This window comes from Bacillus rossius, chromosome 6 (genome assembly GCF_032445375.1).
Source record: "Bacillus rossius redtenbacheri isolate Brsri chromosome 6, Brsri_v3, whole genome shotgun sequence".
NCBI classification, from domain to species: Eukaryota; Metazoa; Arthropoda; class Insecta; order Phasmatodea; family Bacillidae; genus Bacillus; species Bacillus rossius.
In genome coordinates, this window is record NC_086334.1 from 63,901,735 (window position 1) to 63,925,914 (window position 24,180).

General features: G+C 35.6%; 1 protein-coding gene across 1 annotated transcript in view; it reads right to left on the reverse strand.

Moving 5' to 3' along the window:
- The window catches only part of LOC134533559 (integrin alpha-9-like), a 192,959-nt gene extending 169,492 nt beyond the window's left edge, over positions 1–23,467 (reverse strand). Inside the window, exon 1 of the mRNA XM_063371095.1 lies at positions 23,300–23,467. Within this exon, the coding sequence (XP_063227165.1) occupies positions 23,300–23,445 (146 nt within the window). The 5' untranslated portion in view covers positions 23,446–23,467. The remainder of the gene's footprint in view (positions 1–23,299) is intronic.
- Between the last annotated feature and the right edge of the window lie 713 nt (positions 23,468–24,180).

Here is a 24,180-nt window from a genome sequence, read left to right on the forward strand (position 1 = left end):
GTTTTTATCAGTATATCATGCTTTTAAATAAAATTGGGATACATGTTTAATAAAAAAAAAGTTTTACAGGTTTCTCAACCTCGTTGAAATTCCTTGAATTTTGCCTGTCATGTCAAAGCCTGGAAAATTCCTACAACTACTCGAGTGTATGGTCTTTAATGTTAATAGAGAAAATCACAAAATGTTACTGTTTTTTACTAATTAAAAATTATTTTTGTTTGTACTATTAAATGATCATTGAAACCAGTATCATTAGTACTGGAATAGTTTTAACCAACTGATAGACAAAACCTCACCAACTCTGTATTGTATATATGATAAATCTAATGTATTTGAATGCTGTTCATGATCCATGTAAAATGCTCAATGCCTTAATTACTTAAAAGTTATTAATGTGCAAGGACCTGAAGTTTTGAATAAAATAATTAAATATAATTAAATACCTAGCATTTGTTTTGGAAGAGCATTATGTATAATATGGAAATAAAATCAACCATTTTAGTGGAAGTAAATGACTTGGTTTTTGTTTTACCCCTTACAAGCAAATTGTTTAAATCTCTATCTAAGCAAATAATAGAATTGTTTGATGTAAAAAGTCTATACATTGGATGAAATGATGATAAACTGTTAGAAATGACTAGTAAAATTATTTAATTTAAAGTCAAAAATATGTTCATACTTTTTAGAGTTTTCGTCTGTTTGTTCCGGCATCAATCAAACCTTAACAATTTTTATTAGGTGTTTTGATTAACTTAAACACTAGGATGTGTGTGTGTGTGTATATATATACACACACACTTAAAGAATTCCACCTCTTAAGGGTAGAAAAAGTGGTTTATGGTTATAATTTTATTAATCGTAGCTCATAATCATATTATATGCATTTCTCGGAATTAGACTCCTGAGTTAATAAGCTGTTAGTTGGGTTTTATTATAAAAATTTAATCTGTTAAAGTAATCAAGCTAACTACTCGCTGAAATTCTACTGTAAAGGAGTGAAAAGATTTTGATTGGTTACAGTAAATTAATTTATATGCTAATACAATGAAACCTTCTTAAATATATAGCCAATGACAAATAAACATAAATAAATTTTTTAAGTTGTAACACAGACAAATATTAGTTTTAGAAAATATTACAGACCAAACTTAATCAGATTATAGTAATTTGGCAAGAAATATTTTAATTACTAAATGTAAGTTGGTTAATTTTAAATATTTTAACTTTCACACTTTGGTTTTATTTTGTTAATAGATTCTGCCATATTTATGTAATCTGTTGTAAATTTTCAAACAGCCATTTCTGTTGCGCAAAAAATGGAGAGGGGTGAAAATTGTAGGAACTTGTAGTTTTTCTGAGCATATGCATGACCAAAATAAAAGTTAAGGTATCTGTAATAGGTGAAATTGTGTAATTTTTTGGGGATCACTATATAATATTAATTACAATGAGTATTTCACATGTTTCACTATTTTTCAACCTGGCTACTTAATGAAGTAAAAATGAGGTAAGTGTATGTTCATCAAGGTAACATAATATGTAGAGGACACGAAATTGGGGACGTAATCTAAATTAAAAACTTAATTACTTGCAGATCATTGCATTATATCAAACAGTTTACAAATTGATAGTCTCACATATATTATTATCTCCTGATATTTTATAATGGCTTTTTATTTATGAGTAATACTTGTAATTAATTATTTTCTTATAATAAGAAAATAATAGCAATACCCTGCACTATACAATGAAGATATATATTTTAAGGTGGCTGTATAATTAAAACAAGTACTTAGGTAAAACATTTAAAAAATTTTTTTGCATGATAATATGTTACCTGCTTTGAAAACAGACTGGTTGTTTCTCTGCTTTTGTACACAATAAATACAAATAGGTTATAAAGAAGGAGAAAAATTTAAACTCAAAGAAAAATTATACAAACCAGTAATTCCAAGTTTTATTTGTTTCAATGTTGCTGTAGTGCTGGTATTGTATGTCAAACCTATTAAATATACGTTTATTTTGTTTATTGCCCTCTCTAGATAGCCTATTTTAAAAATAAAAACATCAGTTAATATTTACATATAAGAACAGTATATTCGAAAAACCCGCCACGACCGAGCGTGGTTCACGTAGTTCCGGTAGTCGCCACTGGGAGCGCTGATGTTTGCCTTTTGTCTAAATAGTTTGTGGTACAATCACAGATGGCAGCACGTGTCGCCTTTAAAGTCGGAACCGTGTATTATCTATGACTTACCGGTCTCCCCGTATAGATTGTCTCTGGTTGGAACTTTCTGCCCCGACCAACTCTTCTGCCTGGACCATCCTTCTTGTCCTGTACCTAACCTAAATCACCCCGCAAGAATGAGCCCAGAAATGTCCGTGTGTATATGCAGTTTTTACCTGCGCCCAACTTAACCAGTTGTAGTCTAGATCTACGATATGAGAGATAAGTCATGGCGCCAATCGCTGCCATGGCCGGCCAATCCCCGAACAAAGCACAATGCATGCTACCCTTTCTGCGTTGTTGAAAACCAGCATGAGAAGTCGTCGAAAAACCGCGAGACAAAGTGATGGCAGCTATCCCTGGTGGCATGAGCTGTACTCAGCGTTGTAAACAATATTGTTAGTAAGACATCGAGTAATTATTCCATTGTTATTGCTATTGAATGCGTAAATGGGTTGTAAAAAATAATTTGCATTCTTTATAACTTCTAATAGCATATTTGGTGAAGTGTAGGCTTCCAGAATTCAAGCCGACAATCCATAGAGGTGGCAATGGGTAGAAGCACACGTACACAATTTTTCAATTTGGAATGTGTGCTCACGGCACACGCCGCTATGAGCGATGGCGATGTAGTAGTGTGTCTCGTGCCTGGGCTGGTTCCAGGTAGGCGAGCCCAGCGCTGGCAGCTGGCTGGACTCTGTGGGCCGGTCTCTCCGAGGACAGGTCAAGGTCGCCGCCGGGCCGAGCCACTCACAGCCGCAGCTCCATGCTGCAGATAGCGCTCTTGCTTCCCTTGTGCGGTACTCATTTAAGGCTAAGATCCTTAGTTTTGCAGCCTCCAAGAAAATTATTTCTCCCATGAATATCGTAGTAGATAAAAAATATACTTGGCAGAATTGTAAATAAAACTTTCAATTTTGTAAATATGACGATAAAAATGTTTTCAAAAAATGCTTTCTTATTTAATTTTAATTTTGAAATTTTCAAAACTAAATATTAGGTATATATTTTAACGGTACACGGCTGTTACTTTGCACACAACTTAAAGGAGGTACAATGAACAATTCTGTCTAGTAATTTTTTTAATAAACGGCTTCACACAATTACCGCATAAACATGCACACACATTGCCACCCCCTGATTATACTATATTTTTGCAGATCGGTAAGTACCGTTTAAAAAAACTTTTTTTTTGTTCCTATCAGTTTGCAGAGGGTAACAGTTTCCTACCGAACTCCCAAAATGTCAGGTCAGCCATTCACGGGAGGCATGCGGTAAAGTTATGTTCAACTCTCCCTACCGATGCCACCGTTGGACGCAGCAACTTCACACTTTTAGGCTAGGTTTATAAACTACGCGTAGTTTATAACCCATACGAGTTGCAAGATCTCACCAATACTTAAGCTTAGAATTTAAAACAGTACAAAACATATTTTCTACCCCGAATACAAAAGAATTGTCAGTAATTTGATTTTTACAAAAGTTATTTTTTATCACCGTGTGAAAGTTTTACAAGCGGTAATCACGATGTAGGTATATAATAAAAATTAAAGCGTAGGCTTCTATGCACATAACATGTGCATTTTTAAACGTTTTTCGAAAACCTCTTTTGAAATATGACAGTCAAAAACGAAAGATAAAACGTAAGAGATTTGGAAGTTAAACAAAACTTGCGTTTCGCTATTGTGCCTTGCACAGTTTATAAGCCGGTAGGCTACTATAAAATGTGATTTCTGAACATTTGGCGTCTTGCGTGTATTGCTTGGTTTTTATAAACCCAGCCTTAGATGCCCGCGAAAGAAATAAACTGCGTGTATTGCAGGTTCACCAGCTAATCACCCGGCGAATCAAAAAGGCTGTCCCAAGCGAACAAATCACCCTTGAACCTGTATTACCTTAAAGCCTGACGCAATGCGCGTACGCACGCCGATGTCAATGTTAAAACACACGTCATTGTGCTGCCATTGAGTCCGGATATGCCGTGCGTGTGCGGTTCAGTAATTTTAAACTTGTACGCACGTTCTCACGCACCAACAACTGGCATGTTCTTCCGTCTTCCACTGATTGAGCAAGTGAATGAAAAATATATTTGCGACGTTTACCTAAATCCTTTATATATTTGCAAATTTTAAAAAATAAAATAAAACAAAAAAAATAGCGAATCAAATTGAGGTCATGTTCAATGAATGATTTGAGTAAAAAAAATTGACATACGCAGCTTACTCATTTCATATTTTTGTTTACTGGTCTACAGTGGAGAATCAAACGTATAGATAGGCTGATTAAAATTTAACACGTAAGATAGTAGCAGAACAACCTAAGAATCAATATTTAAATTACCAGGCTTCCGAAATATTACAGTGATGCGCTGCTGTTTGTTAAATGGTGTCCTAAAACTAATATTTGTGCAATAGTAAGATTCACGTATCGCACTCAAAGTACTCACGCTTCACAGCGACATAAAAATGAAGTCCACAGTGTCCATGGCTGCTACCTGGTACCAGCAACAATGAACAGTTACCTGGTACTAGCAACACTAAACTGTCAACCTGGTTCCAGCAACACCGAACTATTAACTGATACTAGCAACACTGAACTTTTAACCTGGTTCCAGCAACACTGAACTGTTACCTGGTACTAGCAACACTAAACTGTCAACCTGGTTCCAGCAACACCGAACTATTAACTGATACTAGCAACACTGAACTTTTAACCTGGTTCCAGCAACACTGAACTGTTACCTGGTACTAGCAACACTGAACTGTTACCTGGTACTAGCAACACTAAACTGTCAACCTGGTTCCAGCAACACCGAACTATTAACTGATACTAGCAACACTGAACTTTTAACCTGGTTCCAGCAACACTGAACTGTTACCTGGTACTAGCAACACTAAACTGTCAACCTGGTTCCAGCAACACTGAACTGTTACCTGGTACTAGCAACACTAAACTGTCAACCTGGTTCCAGCAACACCGAACTATTAACTGGTACTAGCAACACTGAACCTTTAACCTGGTTCCAGAAACACTGAACTGTTACCTGGTATATTGGTAACGAGTGTTTTTTATTGATTAGACGATATTTTTCTCACTAATTGTTTATAGACGCGTGACAAACACACGCGAAGTATGTAGTTGTATAAATACACATTACACCGTATAAGATTGTTTTTTGTAAGTTTGAACCTGAACTGTTATTTTAAAACTTTGAGTTTTGTTTTAAAACAAACTAGCGTTCAAGTTAGGTTTTCTTATAACTAATCATATTTTCAGCAATATTTAATTTGTAAATTTAGTTTGTCAGTTAGTAAATTGTACTGGTAAGTATTTACTTATAGAGGGTACTGTTGGATAGAAAATTATTATAAAAAGGTACGAAAAGGTAGAATATAAATAATAATTAATACCTTTCACTTCACACTTAATCCCATCTATTCTCTCACGCAATCCTGATTTCAAATTACACACATGTGTTTTTTTTCTTCAAATATACAAGAATTTCTTGTTCAGTAGAAAAGTATTCAACAGATTTAACAAATTATCGGTGTTACAAAATATCGTCGTTCTTCTAATGCGTATTTGCATTATGTCTATACGAGGGTCAACTGCAGTATTCGGGTGGTCCTACAAATATATAGATGTGGTAACATATGACAAAAAGACCACATTACATTCTTATAAAAGCAGCAGCATACATGTTTTGCTTTGCGGTTAATAAGAAAGGCATTAATTCTCTATGGTCTTCATGTCCAGTGTCTTACATTTTAAGACTTTTACTATAAAACCACGTTTGTCTTATCTTCACCCTCAGCCTATGTGTTAATCCAGTTTACGAGGTTACTCTGTCCCAAATTTTATCGAAATCGTTTCTGAACTAAAGATGTTATTGAGTAACAACCATCCAAACATAAAAACTTTTTCATTTGTAAATAAGGATATTTTTTTTAAGATTCCTCAATAATTGTTATACAACTCTCTACGTAGCATTTTAATAAAAAGTTGAAAAAAGTTTACTTGATTTAATAAACTTAATAAAAAAATAATTTAGTAAACGTTATGTTCAAACACTAGTTTTCTTATAGAATAATGGGTAACATGAATGCTCCCCAGTAAGATACGTGGGTACACGCGCATTATTTTTTCTAATGGCATTTGCCCTCAAATTATTTTAACTGCGTAGCTACTGATCCCGAAAGGCTTTAGAACTAAATAATGATTTTCATACGGGATGGTGGGGGAAAGGGGTTTTCTAAATGTTTATTTTCCTCTAGCTAATTTCTACACCCGTCCAGTCAGACGTGTCCTAGGAGTTTATCCGGAAGTCGTTTTTCTTGAACCTTTTTTTGCCCTAAAAGACGCTTACACACGTTTAGCGCACACCCCGTGAGAGTGTAGTATCCTAAATTGTTTTGCTTTCACAATTGCTGTTTTTTTGCTCATTTTTAAATAAATTCATTGTATAACTATTGTAAATGGTAAATAAAGTGTTTTATAAATTAAATACGTAAATATTTAATAGTTTTAAGAAACTTAAAGATCAATTTAATACAACACTAACACGAACTAATAATATGTAATTGTGTTGTGCACAGTTTTAAATTAAACATTTCTAAGTAGTCTGAATGTATTACTTAATTTATATTTATCATTCTTAAGCAATAATCTGGATTTCCTAAAACCCTAAAAAAATTGAGGTTTGTAGGACTGTGGAAACATCCAACTTCGTATTGATTTAGGAGTGATATAGGTACAAAAAAAACTATGTAAAACCCGTCAAGAAGTGCAAACTGTATTCAACAAGATTTCAGGAAAAAAAAATTGGTCTATAAGTTTCTAATAATACTTTTTTTTAAATACTTAATGATGTGTACCCAAGTGCAGTAAGCGAAGGTTGTGAATCCCCTTCCAAAGTGCAACCACTGATGTTCCAAGAGAACATCCCTTCGTGGTTCGTGCTGTGGTGTGGTTCAAGTACTGGCCACTCGAGACATGGCAGTTTGGGTGCAATGACATCAAACACGTGGCTAAACTCTGAAGTGGACACAATATGAAACTGTTTTGATTTTCTTATTGATGAACGACTCAAGTATGTTTTACTTTTCTATCAAAAAACTTATTAATTTTTGCCGAGAATTTATTAATGTAATTATTTCCAAATAAATATTACATATCACTTTTTACATGATCCAAAATATACTATCTTCTGTCTCCTAATTTGTGAACGCTCAAAAGTACTAAAAATTCCAATAAACATAGTCATAAGAATTAGAAACAATGTGATTGCATTCAAAAAAAATTTATTTCATTTGAAATATTATCAAATATTTTACATTATATCCAGTATGAATTTAGTAACACTTATTTTTATACATGTAGAGTGTTTTGAGGCCGTAAATATTATAAACATATTTAGGACATTCGCACTTTTAAGTTCAAAGGCAGGTAAGATATTAAAATATGGATATCAGAGATAACTATCTCACGTGGCTGAAATGTTAAAAGATTTTAATAATTATTACCAACATATGTTCAACTTCGTGGAAACATTTGCACTAACTGTGGTACAAAGGAAAACTTTAATACTAAACACGAATTTTAAAAGTGATTTCTGTTCATAAAAATAATTTATAATTATTCTACGCGACCTGGTGTTATCTCGTTACAATTATGCTGTGGTTTACGAAACTGTACGTCCTACACCCACACTGGGGACGCACCACAACCCCGAACGTACAACAATAACGCCGAATGCCAAATTGACTACAACGCCGAACTACCACAACGCCGAAATACATTAACCCCGAAAAATGTCATTGCAGGACTGCCACAAAGGTTAGGTTAGATAAGGTTAGCACACAAATTCATTCAATTATTTTTCATTTTGCTCCTGTGCACCCCCCCCCCCCCCAACCCCCCCCCCCCCCCCCCCCCCCCCGGCAGAAACATTTTTCGGCGTTACTGTATTTCGGCGTTGTGGTACACAGCAGTTTTCTAGCTGTCGGCGTTGCGGTCAATTTGGCATTCGGCGTTATGGTATTCGGCGTTATTGTACGTTCAGCGTTGTGGTATTTCGGCGTTGTGGTAACGACCCCCTACACTCGGTAAGCACTTGAAGAAACAAATGAAGCGCGGTTTGTCCCGCAGTGCCTGACCGCGAGACACGGAGCTCGGAGGGACAGACATACAATCCGGGTGACGTGTAGGAGACGCATATTTCCCGCATTCCTGGAAGCGCTCGGGAAGGTATTCCTGGAGCCTATCAGCGTGTCCGATCCTGCTGTCCGGGTCTCGACTCTGCATGACCACCTCTGACGTCAGCACGTAACGGAACATTACTGGCAGGCGTACTCAAAACACCTCGATGTCGAGGCACGGTTCCAGGTACGTTCCGAAATGTAACCAGATACGACTACCGAACAATTTGTACTTATTTTCAGTTTCTTGGTTCATTGACCCTAAAACCATCAACTGAAAGGTCTGTGAAAATATTTATCTAACTATATCACCTGTTACGAGTACGATAACTGCCGCGCACTTTTGCACAAATTATTTCCAGACTGAATTAACATCGGTCGAATTCTAAAATGGGCAAAATCTGACCCAAATTTTATAAATGGCAAAATTTTTTTTATAACTGAGAACACATAAGTTATTCTTTTGAAATTAAAAATAATTTTAAATCCGTTGGGAGTTACAACACAATTTTAGAGTAGAACCAAAAACTTTTATGTATTTGAAAGTTTTCTGTTAACACCTACCATTAGCTCTAGGAGTAGAAATGAAAGCGGTTTAAGAAAAAAAATATTTATGTTTGAATTTATTCTAAACCTTCTAAACAGTGTCAAAAATTTGTGTCTAAAACAATATCTGAAAAGAATAAACCTTCCTACAAGGGGTGACATTCGGTTCAGATGAATTTGGGCTTTCGTTTTTCCACAGTACGTAACCTTGAACTTCTAAATCTACGTGTGGCTGCAGGCCGAGCCATACAGACTTAATTTTAGGCTTGTTGCAACTATGAACACCACCCAATGGAACAGTTTAGGGTAAAAAGAAGTTCAGCACACGCACACGGTCGCTGCTGTCGGAGTCCCGTACAAACCACCCACACCCAGCATACCATGTAGGACATGCAATCTCTTGAAAACGAATTGGGATATATATGCTAGAAAAATATGAAGCTGTCACTTTGGTAAGGGATTTCAACATTAATATGCTTAAAACCAAATACCATAATGTTAAGTACCTAAATGTCATTTTTGAAGTTACTAGCCTGTTCCGACAAATAATTACCTTACCCACTATAATTACCCTCACAACTGAAACATTACTAAAACTCATGATATTAAGTAATGAGGATAAAGTACTTACATTTGGTCAGGGTGAAATAATTTTTTTTACCGACTACAATTTTGTATATAGCCTATGCCGTATGCCTTTCCGCTCTGAGTAAACCAGAGACTAAATTAATACTGGTGTTATTTTCACATCATAATGTGGCAAACCTGGAATGCGTGCATTCAACACGAAACAGCGACAGAAATACGTAAAGAGTTTAATGATAGCATAACTAACCTATTTGACAAGCACTCACCCCTGCGACAGGCAAGAGTAAGAAGAAAGAAAAAGAATGCTCCTTGGATAACGACGGGAGTTCGTGCTCTAATGACGGAAAGGAACTCTGCGAAAATAAATTCTAGAACAAGACTTCTATAGTTTGAAATTATTGCGTAATATAATTAAATACGCCATACGCCACAAACAACTTAATTTTTCTCGTGAAAATACCAGCAGAACAAACCTTCGAAGCAATTATGGGATAACTTAGGTATATTTCACGTGACTACATGTGAAAATCCATAAATCACGCGGGAACTGTTACTGCTCGAAAAACTCAATTAATTATTTATTTATTTCATCTTTAAATATATGTCCGCTTAAAAAAAAACTTCGTATATAACCTTCAACTGACATGGGATTCTCACTGTTACACAAACGGAAGTTTACAAAACCAAAAATTCTATTAAAACCAAGGCGATACGTTTGGACGGGATAAGCATTCCAATGATTAAACTGTGTAAGTCAGACTGTTTTCCCGCTTCAAATGACATAAATTTTTCTATCGAATATTCTAACTTCCCTAACTAGTGCAAACATTCAGAACTTATTCCTGAAGATAAAACTACACATCCGCGAGAGCTGAAAGATAACGCCCAATTAGTATTCTGCCTGCAATATCCAAAATAATTGGAAAATTAGTCCAATGATAACTAAGCGGGTATATTGAAAAAGGTAATATTGCATTCGAAAGATAATCAGGATTTCGTATTGGCCATAGAACATATATGACAGTTTTGGATATAACCGACGATGCACATTATTGGGACCAAATTCCTTTCTAATGCTTTATTATATTCTGAGATAGAATTATTAATCTTCAAACCATATTTACCCCTTTTCACCCCTAAGAAGTTCAATTTCGCAAAATGGTGAAGTTGTGGTTAGTAGCTTTGTATTATTGGCACCTAATATATTTTATTATGGTTGATTAGATTCTGAGATATAATTTATCATAAAACCAAATCTAACCCATTTTCATCCCTTAGGGGTTGAATTTCGCAAAATATTACAACTGCTGTTTGTAGTTTTCGTATGTTTGTTATTGGTACCCACTATATTTTCTTAAGCTTCACTAGATTTGTAAGTATAATATATTATCTTAAAAACCTATTACAACTTTTCACTTCTTTAGGGGTGAATACTGTAATTATATATAGCATAGTTTTAAGTTAGCCAAAGACCTTACAATTGAAAAAAATATTTCATCAAAACTCGTCAAGTAGTTAGCAACTAATGCTAGAACAAACCGACAAAAACATTTTAAAAACTAGATCTATTTTTAAGTTCTTTGTAATGTAAATAACCATTTATAATTTTTTTTCATAATTTCAATCAACTTAGACTTTTTTTACCTCGAACAGTTTTATTTTATAACAGATATATTTCGAAATAATAAAAGAGTGAAGTCAATTACTTGTGCCTTTAATCTTTATTTCCAAAATTTTAACTCATAAAGAAATATTATGGAACTATGAAATCCTCTTTTTCAATACGTGTCTCATTCAAGTGATGTTTCAAACAAAACTAGACCATGGGCGTTGTGGATCTGACTGATATGTCGTGTGCCTCATAGCTGCAAGTTCCGACTGCGCTTTATGAAGGTTCAGCGCTGTGAGCACACACACACACGTGCAGTGCTTGTGAAACTGTGGAGCCCAGCCTGCCTCCACGCCGACATACACAGTCGCGGGAGGCTTCCTGCACGCAACACCCCCCCCCCCCCCCTCCCAGGACTGGTTAACTACGTCCGTCGTGTTCACTCCCTCCACCCGTCAATCCACCAAACTGGGGCGCACCTGGGACAGGCCTGGGGCACCGCCGTGCAAACATGTTTCCTACCAAGTACGCCACGGAAAAGGAACTAGATTAAAAGAAAAAGTGCCAGATTGTTGTTAGTTTGCTTTCGGTTTACAACACTATTACGACAGTTTGGCAATATTGGTACTCTCCCATAAATGGACTCAAAAAATAAAATCACTTAACTAACAGCAAATATTAAAAACATAAAAAGGCAAAACTGTTGGGTATTGCAAACATCTATGGTATTTAGGCCCCCGCTTGCTGTCTGAAAGCACAGCAAACTTAAGAATTGTAATTCTTACACTCAACACGTTTATTTATTTACATGCACTGGTTAGTGTTGTGATACTAATTTAATCGATTGTGCCAATTTACCGCCATTACCAATCGCTCACTGCTTAGCAGGAGTCTTATTAGAGAACATATCTTTCTCTAGTAATTTGATTCTAATGTATTATACATAAACGGAACATGAGTTAACTTAAAATTACAAAAATTATCTTTAAAATATAGAAGTGATCACCAAACATTAAGTTTAAGTTCTGAAGATACAACTGTTCACCCAATCTTTCAACCAACCGGGTTTATTTATACAGCGTTCGTCTTTCTTGTCTCCCTGTTTCACCTCACCGTGTCCTGGTTTGCCAGCATTCACAGTGTTATTGTCAGAAAAGCCACTGAAAGCTGTTTCTAAGCCAGAGTCTTGTTCAACCAGAACTTCCCCTCCCCTCTTCTTCTTGTTGAATGTTATCATCACCAAATGCTTCCTATGTCTCACTGTGTGAAGGTAGGTAGACCTTTACTTCCTTTCTGAATGCGACACTTCTTACGTCACTGGTGAGTGGTTCAGGGACCTTGTCGGAACAATCCCCCTCACCGCAATTCTTGGTATTGTTACGAACGCAGACAGGGCCGCGACACGCGCCAGGCTCGGAGCTGGCTGGCGGCCCTGCACGGCCACTGGCGTCACGTGCTGTCACACGTGCCGTACACTGACGTAAGGCATGCCACGCGCGTCTGGCCGGATTACAAGGGTCGTTGTTACCCTACCCACCCACCCCCTATCCAACCCCACGTGACGACCTACTTAGGCGCTGTAACCTATCGCTGAGTGGTCTGGGGAATTCCGCGGGCCGCCGCAGCGAATTGATGCTTTTCTGGACTGTTCGGGCGTCGGGTCGGCCTGGCATGACGGGACTCGTCACAGCTGCGCTCGTCGGTTCTGGGAAGACGACCCACGACCACTTGAGCCGCGACGCCGCCCTCCACGGCAGTTCCGAGCGGATTCCGAGCGAAGGAAACTGCGACATCGGCAGAGGGTGAGAGTCCCTCTCGAGAGTGGCGCGACACAGAGCGACGGAATCGAGAGAGTGCGACTGAGTGGTGCGAGACTGCGTGTGGAAAGGTGCGAGATAAGGAGCGAACCACTGTTGAGCCTAGCTCCAGTGAGGAATGTGAACTGAGTGACTTGAGAATAAACATTAAGTGCCAGTGATTTGTGATCGGACATTTTTAAGTACAATTATTTATTTTTAATTTAAATATTAGTAATCAATAAAACTAATAAAATTTGTTGGGATTACGAACCCAGTTCTGCCTACATTATAAATAGAAACAATAGAAACACTAGTATAAGCAGTACATGAATGTAGGTTGGGGCACAGGGTTTCTTTAGAGGAGCTCGGATGGGTCGAGGAGCCGAATAAAATGGATTAATACGTCACGGCGGCCATCTTAGTGTCATATTCCCTCAAAATTCCTCAAAAACGACTCAAAATTCCTTGAAATTTGCCTATTTTGAGGGGAAAATTCCTATTGTAGGGAAAATTCCCTGTTTTATTCCTATTTTTTTTTTTTTAAATCGAAATTCGAAATTTTTCAGAATAAATTTTCCTCATAAAAAACAATAATTCCTAAAAGCAGTTAAAGACTCCTAAAAGCAAGCCGCCCAAGACGCAGAGGTCCTTGACCATAACTATAAAATGTTTGACAGAAAAATTTCCAAAAATATAAAAAAATTATTTGCTTCAAATGTTTTGTTACTCAATGTACATCCCGATCCTCGTTTCAATTCCCGGCTAGTGTAAACATATAATTTATTAATAAAATATTTTTAAAACTCTTAGTTACAATTTAAAATTTTTTAATAAGTTTAAAATAAAAATCAAGTAATAAACAAAACAAAATTTTAATGAAAATAAGTGTGTGGTGCTTTATACCAATTGTCTTAAATTTTCTATCACTAGTGGATATTCGTTAGGATTCTCTCATGGAAATGAAATAACGAGAGCAACTCCACACTTTTTTCATTAAAATTAACTTTTTTATTACTTGATTCTTATTTTCATATTACTAAAAAAATACGTTTTACAGAGTTAGTTCATTCTATTACTGCCAAAAAAATTACTTAAATTTAAATATTATTTATTTAAACTCTTAGTTCATACAACAATAGAAGCATTGTTTATTTTTTTTAATATAAATATTTAGCACAGCTTGCTATATTAATGCATTCTTCTAGAACAGTAAAATTTGTAGCTGATAAAATTTCGAATTATTTTCTTAAAAATAGTACGGCTTAACTGAATGAGTTTGTAGTTTGTTCCTTAATTTACTTTTGTTTAATGTCAGTGCACTTCCAGTTGCAGCTAATGAAAATGGGAAGCACAGAACAGCTTCTTTGATGTCCAAGCATTCAATTGTGTATTTTATTTTGTTGGAAATTTTGCCACCAAAAATATGCTATACGCTATTTATTATTTGAGGAGCAGGCAAGATGTAATTATTAACACTTTTCGTTTGACTTACGGCATCCTGGACAGTCTACAATTTCATGTTCTGTTTTCGGAGATGGAAAACTGCATACAATTTAAGTTTAAAAGCAAATTTACAAAAATGCATATATTAACAAGTATATTTAAATTGCAAAAACTAAAAATAAAAAATGTTGGGCGGAGAGTCTCACATCTTGTGTGTGTGTGTGTGTGTGTGTGTGTGTGTGTGTGTGTGTGTGTGTGTGTGTATAAATACATATATGTGTATATATATATTTAAGTGTTTAACGTTGGAGTTACTTTAACCTTCTTTTTGGTTTGAAAAAGTATAAATCATACTCTTAAAACTTCAGCTTTTTTTTTTTTATAGTATAAGGCAGTAGCGTACGGGGACAGGAGAGGGATGAATAGAATCACCTGTCCGCTGTTCGCTTTTAAATTATTTCTTTTTGTTGGTGACAACACTAGATTTTCAAGAATTTTGGGGTTTTAATTAAATAATTTAAGGGGGTTCTTACTGCACAAATAAAAATATCGTACTTTTAATACCAGAGACAAACGAACATTATTTTTCTACCCGAATGGGAGATGGTGTTCAGCTTTTCATAATATGGTGTCACTTTTTAACAGGTGCTTCAGTGAACACGTAGACTCAGGCAGCTGAGTATTATGTTGTAGAAAGAAGAAAAACACATGTTGACGTGACACCAGACTAGCCAATCATGTGAGAGTAATTATTTTGTTAATTTCATGAAAATTTAGCTGTAAAGTCTGAATATTCTTTGAAGCACACATGAAAAAAAAATTGCATCTTAATTTACAATTATAAACTTTGAAAGTAGTATTTTACTGTAAATAAGTGGAATAGACGTAGGCATAATAAACATTTTTAGCATCTAGGATTAATACTACCTATGTTATTTGCCAAAGGGGCACAGTGCCAAAGTGTTTTTTTTTTCTTAACCGATGACGAGTCTATATTAAGTTGGCTTGTTTATATTTTAACAGTGTTCAACCACATTGTAGGACGTAATGTATTTTACGAGACTGTTATTCAAATTGAAATTAATAAAATAATTGATAAATTTTATATTTGATTTTTGTGTTTATAAGTCGGTTTAAGATGCAAAATTTTAAATATTTTTATAAACTTTTCATATAATTTGTTTTATGGATGAAGACATTTTAGTTTTTGTTTTAAAAACGGATGCATTTGAACAGTTGGAACAGGAACTGTGGACACTCAGACAGTAAAGTTGATGTAAAAAAAATTGGTTGTCTGTAAGTCGGTTTACGGACGATAGTTAGTTTAACGTGACAACGTCATAACAAAACTTTGATGAAATGATTGCATACTTTTATGAATAAAATTGAATCATTTTTATTGAATTCACTATTTTGTATGGATACAAAGAAGGAGTGAAATGAAATCTACAATTTAATTGATAAATTTACTTTTATTTGCACTCATTAATTCAAATATGTTTATTACTTTAACGAAGAGATATATACATGTTTGCTATTTAACTTCTTCCAATCTGTGTTATTCTGTTAAGGATAGGACGATGATAGGAAAAGTAGGAAACGAATGGTAGTGTTTCAAGTTTAATGTGCCTCGAAAATGTCAAATCTATGGTTGTTCCAATCGAGTGGAAGAGAGTTAGATGCGGCGCAAGCGTACAATGATCGTAACGGGACACTTTTCCGTGCGTGCAGCCGGCGTTAATCGATTTATTAAACGTTGTAACGTCAAAATTCGTCAAAATTCGTCATTTCAGAAAAGTGAGAGTAATAATGTTGCGTTTAATTATTTTACCTTCCTATCCATTGTGCGGTATTTTTAGAAATATACGTTTGTAGTTTATTGTGTTTGTTTTCGGAGGATAGTTGGTAAACTATGTGATCGTAACTTAAAGCGAAGAGTTGGTCAAGTTTACTACTTGTGTGTTACAAGTGATTTTTAACGAGATAAATATAAGAGAATATTGGTAAAAATAACTAAAATAAATTGCTGTAGGCCCTAAATAAATTTTAATAGCAATTTGATCTTTGCAATAAATATTTCTTGCTTTTAATAATTTTTAGGTAAATATTTACAATCGCGGTAGATGCCAAAAAAAATGCTAAAAATCCGAAAATACTTTTATTCTATGCTCTTTCACTTTCTCTTTTCAAATCAACCGGCGGAGATAAGAAATTCCAAATACTTTAGGAGATATGGAATTTTTAAATTTTGAACATGTAGAGTAGCGGTATTTGCGAAAAATAATTCTAAAAATCTGAAATTACTTTTATTATATGCTCTTTCACTTCCTCTTTACATTAAAACCGGCGGAGATAAGAAATTCCAAATACTTTAGGAGATATCGAATTTTTAGATTTTCATCACAATACCTGTGAATTCAGGCGGCCACAATTGTTTCTTGTTTACGAGACGAGTATGATTTTTTTCCGCGTAGGTGAACCGACCATTGTTGCTTGTTTACGTTTATGATTTTTATTTTCGCGACGTAGGTAGAACGACTACATCATTTTCTACTAATGGCAAAGGAATGTACCCGCCTCTCACGTATCTGAGTTTTTAACGTTTCAAATTTTAATGTTTTATTTGTTGCGCAAGTACTAAGTAAAAAAATTACGTGAGTTCCTACCGTTCATCCTTTTGTTCCGGTTTGTTATGTCAGGTCAGCTACATTATAAATACTTTAAAACTAAACAACCATTAAAATTAATTTATATTATTTTTAATGTCTGCTTAGTTTGAAAGTATTAATAATGTAACTGACCTGACATAATCGACCATTTTAATTAATTAGGCATTCACGAACGGTAAATCAAGACGCACATAAAGTTCTGCCATTCCCGATTACACCCGAACAATTTACCTTCGGCCAACCTCGGTTTTATTTATTAATATTTATATTTCTCTGTTTATTTTAATGTAGCTATACTAACCTAACTAACCGTCCATAGTGTTTTAAAGTGTTTTAATGTAGCTAACCTAACATAACATAACTATAATAAAAGTATTTTCAGATTTTAATAGATACTCCTAAACAAGCAACAATGTAGTCGTTCACCTACGTCGCGGAAAAAAAATCATACTCGACTCGTAAACAAGAAACAATGGTGGCCGCCTGAATTCACAGGTATTGTGATGAAAATTTAAAAATTCGATATCTCCTAAAGTATTTGGAATTTCTTACCTCCACCGGTTGATTTGAAAAGAGGAAGTGAAAGAGCACAGAAATAAAGTATTTTCAGATTTTTAGCATTTTTTTTGGCATCTACCGCGACTCTACATATGATGAAATTAAAAAATTCGATATCTCCTAAAGTATTTGGAATTTCTTACCTCCGCCGGTTGTTTTGAAAAGAGGAAGTGAAAGGGCACAGAATAAAAGTATTTTCGGATTTTTAGCATTTTTTTTGGCATCTACCGCGATTGTAAATATTTACCAATTTTTACTATTCAATTTGCCTGGACTTCATCGAAATTTCTTTACAACAGGTTTTTTTTTAGAATACAATTGGTTTAGAGAACATACGTTTGCAAGATAATCGATGTTACAAAAGCTTCTATTTACAAATAACTTAAATATAAAAGTATTGATAAGCGCACAAAAACGTAAAATAGGCCTAAATTCAAAGTTAACATTATTCCCAGACTCGTGATATTGAATGTGAGGAATCGCAGCTTGAGTTGTATAGTTTTCTTAAATGTTGAATTAGTACCACTCATTTCTTTACAGTGAGCAATTTATATTGTTTGCTGAGTGATGAAGTGTATGTATGAAGTGAATACGATCACCCTGTCGCCTTCTGAACTACGCGCCGTCCAAGCACAGGCGTGTGTTGCAGCGAGGACTTGTGGCTGCAGGGCCGTCGAGAGAAACTACACATCCGGGGGAAATTAATTTTGTCGGGCCCCTCCCTTATTACCAAATTCACTACTTCTCAATATCCAAAATTTAATAATAATAATAATAATAATAATAATAATAATAATGAAAATACTTAAACGTTACTGTTGCAAAACCTGTAAATGTGATCTGCATGTATCACATAACTTTGTTAAGTTTACAATGAATTCAACTAACAAGCGCAAAACTCGATCTCAACCCACTTTTATCCCCCTCCCCCCCTAAATTAAAGTACCACTTTCCATTCACAAGTCAAGGATGGCCCTGACCTAACATAATCAACCTTTCACTTGTTTTTATTATCTCGACATGAAATAACGGGGAAAAAACGTTTAACCCGTACTCAGTGGCGTAGCCAGAGGGGGGGCCAAGGGGGCCATGCCCCCCCCCCCCCCCCCCGAAAGTTAAATCTTATTTTTTTAATATAAAGTTTGCATAAATAATTGTTATTTATTTTAAAATACTCTTACACTTATCTTATTCATACAACATTTTACCTCAATTTTAATATTTTAAAATGGCATTGAGGACAAAGAGAAGTAACATTTACTCGGTTCCAGTGCTTAGTCTAAGGAAAGCTGGAATAACTTTGTGCTTCATAGGAAGGAAGTTGTTGCCAGATCAAACAGCTCGTTGTTACACGTAAAGTATAGATATATGCGACAAAAAAAGGAAAGGAAGGAATTTAATTTCGTATTTTAATAAAGTGCCGAAGCAAGACGGAAGTGGAGATATGACAATGACAGGTGTGTCAATACAGGTAAGATTTGTAACTAATAAGTTAATCACGAGTTGGAAGTTAATATTACTAAAATACTAAGTTTCCATATAGGTTCGATAACATTTCTAAAATGCTTACCGTTTTCAAAATGACTACGGAAACGGGTTTCAAAACGTTATGTCTCAATGTCATTACACCAATTGGAATAGTATCTAACGGACTGAGTCGAACATAAAATGCTATGGAAACGCGGATCGTATTGGGAAGGGATGGAAAGTAAATTAAATATGCATTTTTTTTTCCGGCTACAGTTGCCACGTAATCAGGAATAACAACACTTTTATCGTGTCCATTAAATTTACTTGCGGAATTTAATTACATATGTGGCAGAATGAAAACAGCTGTTTGTTTTTATTTATTTGTTTATTTTATGTGAGCCAACATAAATTAAATCACGCCAATAATCCAACACGCAAATATGTCATGCGAATCGAAGTAGTTTTTAATCGGACTGAAATTTTCTATAGGAATAGGTATTGTTCACAATCTAGATTCAATAACCAAAACGTTTTGGTACCTACATGGAAACATTCAATGTTTTTTATTGTTTCATATAGAGATGGACGAGCCTTAGAGTCTTGAGCCGACCCAAAATGAGCTACAGAAAAACAACATAAAATCAAGCCGGGCAAAAAAAAAGATGCTATTTGAGCCTAAATCAATGCCATTTATAGGAAGGAAAACATAGTTTCTCTTTCTTCATAAAAATTACGTTAATAGTTTTAGACGACAATAAATTTTTTTAAAGATTTCGAGTGTGTGAACAATTTCTTCTTATTATTTATTTTTTATTACATTATTTAATTTTTTGAAATCTGCGACTTGATTCAGTGGTTAAAAATCAACTTATTTGATATAACATTTTATAGCTCATGAATAAAACAGCATAACATGCATGTGAATGGAATGGGAGAAACTAATTTATATACATCATTAGTCACATGTATGTTATTTATATTAACTGCAGTTATTAATGGGGTACTCTGTAGATAAAAGGTGTACAATAACATTCTGCATTTAATTATTAGGTTCCCTGTGAGTTATTTGTTTATGTATTTTACAAAGTTACGTATGAAGTAGACAGTCAAAAAACATACCGTAATTATTTATAATAACATAAATACTTTGAATTTGTTTATTGTGACTTTGCAAATGCTTTGGTACCCATGCTCAACCAATTAATCGGACAATGCTACAGAAATGTCTTTACTCTTTATTTTGTACAGGCTGATGACGAAAATAAAACATCGCAGTGTTAAGGTCCTTCTTTGGAACACAGACAATCTCTTGATGAACAAAGCACATTTGAAATGGCGAGTTTAAAAATGCAAAATAAGCATGACATCGGGAGTTACATTGACAGACGCAATGTAAGCGAAGATGAAAAGGAATCTGTTTTAAAAAACACGTGGACTCCAAATGCTGACTACAAATTCGAAAGTCAATTTAAGGGCAATAAAAAAAGAAATTTTCAGATTAATATAAGATATTTTGATCCAAAAGTCATTGAACTGCGGGAAGATTTTATGTCATTTGTTCCCGTGTATGATGTAAGTGGGGCTGGACTAGCAAATACTATAAAGAAAAAATTGGTTTCCCTTGGTTTGGATATGAACAGACTATGAAGTCAGGGATACGATGGAGCATCAGCAATGAGAGGCGAATTCCGAGGTGTCCAAGCTATTATAGCAGAAGAATACCCGAAGGCATTGTATACTCATTGTGCCTCGCATTTCCATAACCTCTGCCTCAACGATTCTTCAAAGATCCCATGCATTCGAAATTCTTTTGGTATTATGAGTGAGGTGTGCAATTTTTTTTTTTAGAGCTTCTCCTCATAGAACACATGTACTGAAAACCAAATTAAATTCTTCACCACTGAACCACACGGGCTTAATGAAGTACTGCGAAACACGTTGGGTAGAAAGGCACGAAGCAGTTTCCCTTTTTGTAAATGCTCTGCTTCATGTGATTGAAGCTCTAGAACACATCACCGACGAAAACAAAGAAGGAAGTGCTAAAGCACAGATCCTTCACAAAAGTGTCTGTGACTTTAGCATCATTATTAGTCTTAAAGTTTCCGAGAAAATGCTTTCACTGACTTGTTCACTCTCCCAATGTCTACAGAGCAAATCCATAGACCTGGGTACAGCTCTTAGCCAAGTTGAGTTAGTTGGCCTAAAATTAGCTGATCTGCGCAGCAACAGCGATGAAGAATTTGAAAATATTTTCAAAGATTCTTTAGAGCTTGCAGATGTTCTTGGTGTGGTTCCAGCAATCCCAAGATGTGTAGGCAGACAGAAACATCGTGAAAACTACTCAGCAAATTCACCAAAGGAGTACTTCAGGAGGATGTCTTTCATTCCTTATATTAAAGAAATAGTTCATCTCTCAGGGAAAGATTCTTATCTCATAAGAATATTATTGTAGGATTGCAGTGCATCCTACCAGTGAATGTTGTAAAATCTAGTTTCAGTGATGTAGAGACAGCTTTTAATTTCTATGCTGATGACCTTACAAACACCAGTAAAGTCATGCTCAAACGTCAGTGGGATTTAGGGAAAATGAAATGGAAAAACTCCAAAGATGAGCTACCGAAGGACACAATCACAGCACTGAAGAAGTGCGAAGAAATGTTGTTTCCAAATTTACATATACATCTGGAAATTCTGGCCTCTCTGCCTGTTACCACAGCATCAGTTGAAAGAAGCTTTTCAACTCTGAAGAGACTGAAAACTTATCTCAGGAACAGCACTGGTGAAGACCGTCTAAATGGACTCGCATAATATCCATACACCGCAGCATACCATTAAACGAAGATATATTGATTGAGAAATTCGCAAAGAACAGAAGAATGTTGCTTGTTTAGATGGGTTAGTAAAAGAGTGGCCTTTAAAATGATTAAGAACGTGGTTATAAATTATTAATAGCAGTTTTAAATTTTTGTTTGGTGTTTTCAACTTTGAAATGATTTTTTGACAGTTTGTAGATAACTTTTTTTTAAGAAGTATTGAGTTTTAATAAAATCACTATGAAAATATTCGAGAAAACATGTAAATTATAGAAGTTGTTTACTTTAGGTGTCTATACTGTATATACGTGTTTTCAGATTTAGCTCTTAATTTATTTCTTTAGTGCATCTTTTACTTTTTCAGATACCTAGTGTTTGATGTTTTAAAAGTTTAAATGGTTGTTATTGAAATGTTAGTATACACTTCTTAAGTTCTTAATGGCTGAGTTTTTTTAAGTATCATGAATGAATACGAGAAAATTAATAGATTATATTTGTTCGTGAAATGTGTTTATACATTATGTAGCTAATGTAATATTTGTATTTTGTGAACGATTGACCAAGGAAGCATTAGCTCTTGCTTAATGTAGATTTTTATTTTATAAGATTATAAGTTTAATAGAAATTGTTACTTGAAATGCCAATATACTAAGCTATTTTTTAAAAGCAGTCCCGAGTATACTTTCTAAAGATACAATAAAAGAAAAAAAATGTATATTCAGTACAAACAGTGCAGCTAAAATAGTATGAGAGTATTGAGATCAATATATTTTTTAAGATTTAAGAAAACATTAGCACTTGCTTAACAAATATATTAGACTATTAGAGACGTAAGTCACGTAATTACTGTCGACAGGCTAAGTTGAAGAAATTGTATTTTAGTTTTAGTGTTCCTGCTTGCAAGCCGTTTGTATAAGTACTTTGAAGGTCATTTAAATAATAGTAAAATTTTTCACACACAATTTTTTTACAAATATATTTTATTATCTGCTAATTATATATTCTGTAGTGTGGCATGATAAACGCTTAAATAGCACCATTTTTCACCTTGAAATCCTAATTTTTCCGGGGAAGGATTCCCGGGACACCCCCCCCCCCCCCCCCAAAAAAAAATTTTGGAGGACGGGTGAAAGACGAAATGTGGGCCCGCCCGCCCCCCCCCCCCCCCCCCCCCCCCGAACAGAAATCCTAGCTACGCTACTGCCCGTATTGAAAACGTTCTAATACTGTACAGATGTAAACAAGCCCTTTGAATATAAAAATCTCCTTCAGATAAGAAATTAATGAGAATATTGCGCAGCCCTTCACAGAACAGGTGCACAGGTGATCGGGCATCGCCACTAGTTGACGGCCGAGAAAGCTGAAGTGAGTGGGTCCTACCTGTGGTCGCCGCCCAGGTCCCTGAGCGCCACGGTGTAGCCGAAGTGGCTGCCCGCTTGGCCGGTCCACAGCAGCGCGTGGCTCGTGTCCAGGTTGAAGCCCGCGGCCCGCGCCAGCACCGCCAGCCACACAGCCAACCGCGCCATCTTCCCGCGCGCTACTGCCGCTACTGCCGCGGCGCCAGGGCTGCCACCGCACGCACAGCATTGTCGTACTGTCGTGCGCCGTGCCGTAACTACCGCGCAGTGCGGCCGCGAGAGGGCTGCAGGGTAGAACGACTGAATACGCGGGATATGACCACTAAAAAAGCTGTGCAGTTGAGACATGACAAATATTGCACATATTATATATTACATACATATTAACTTTTAAATATTGGGACGTATAGAATTTTCTTAGCACAATAACTTAAACAATAACGTTATTTTACAAACATTATTAGTTAAGAATTTATGGAATTCTGTATTAACGGATTGGCGTATTGAGTATAATTGCAAAATATTATACTTGGAATAATTTTTTAAAGTGTTGAATTAGGCTACCTTGGCAGCACTGAAATAAACATGGCTGCAATGTGCCCCTGTGCAGACGTGTGCACGTGTGTACTTTCTTTTTCCAATTTAAGAGTGAGCGACAGGCCGGAGACGGAAGGAGGAAATGACAAAATCGAGGAGGAGCCACCGAGGTCACGAAAAAGCCTCCCAAAAAGTTCCAGAATATCGTTATAGAGAGCATTGTCGTAGCTGGATAGCTGCTGTCAATCAAGCAGGATTAGCTGCCGCCACTGTGTCTGGCTAGAGCGGTTGGGGTTGGGTTGGGCCGTTATGAAGAGCAAAACAGAAGGTGGTGGAGTGGGGAGCGATCTCGTCCTGTGATGTAGC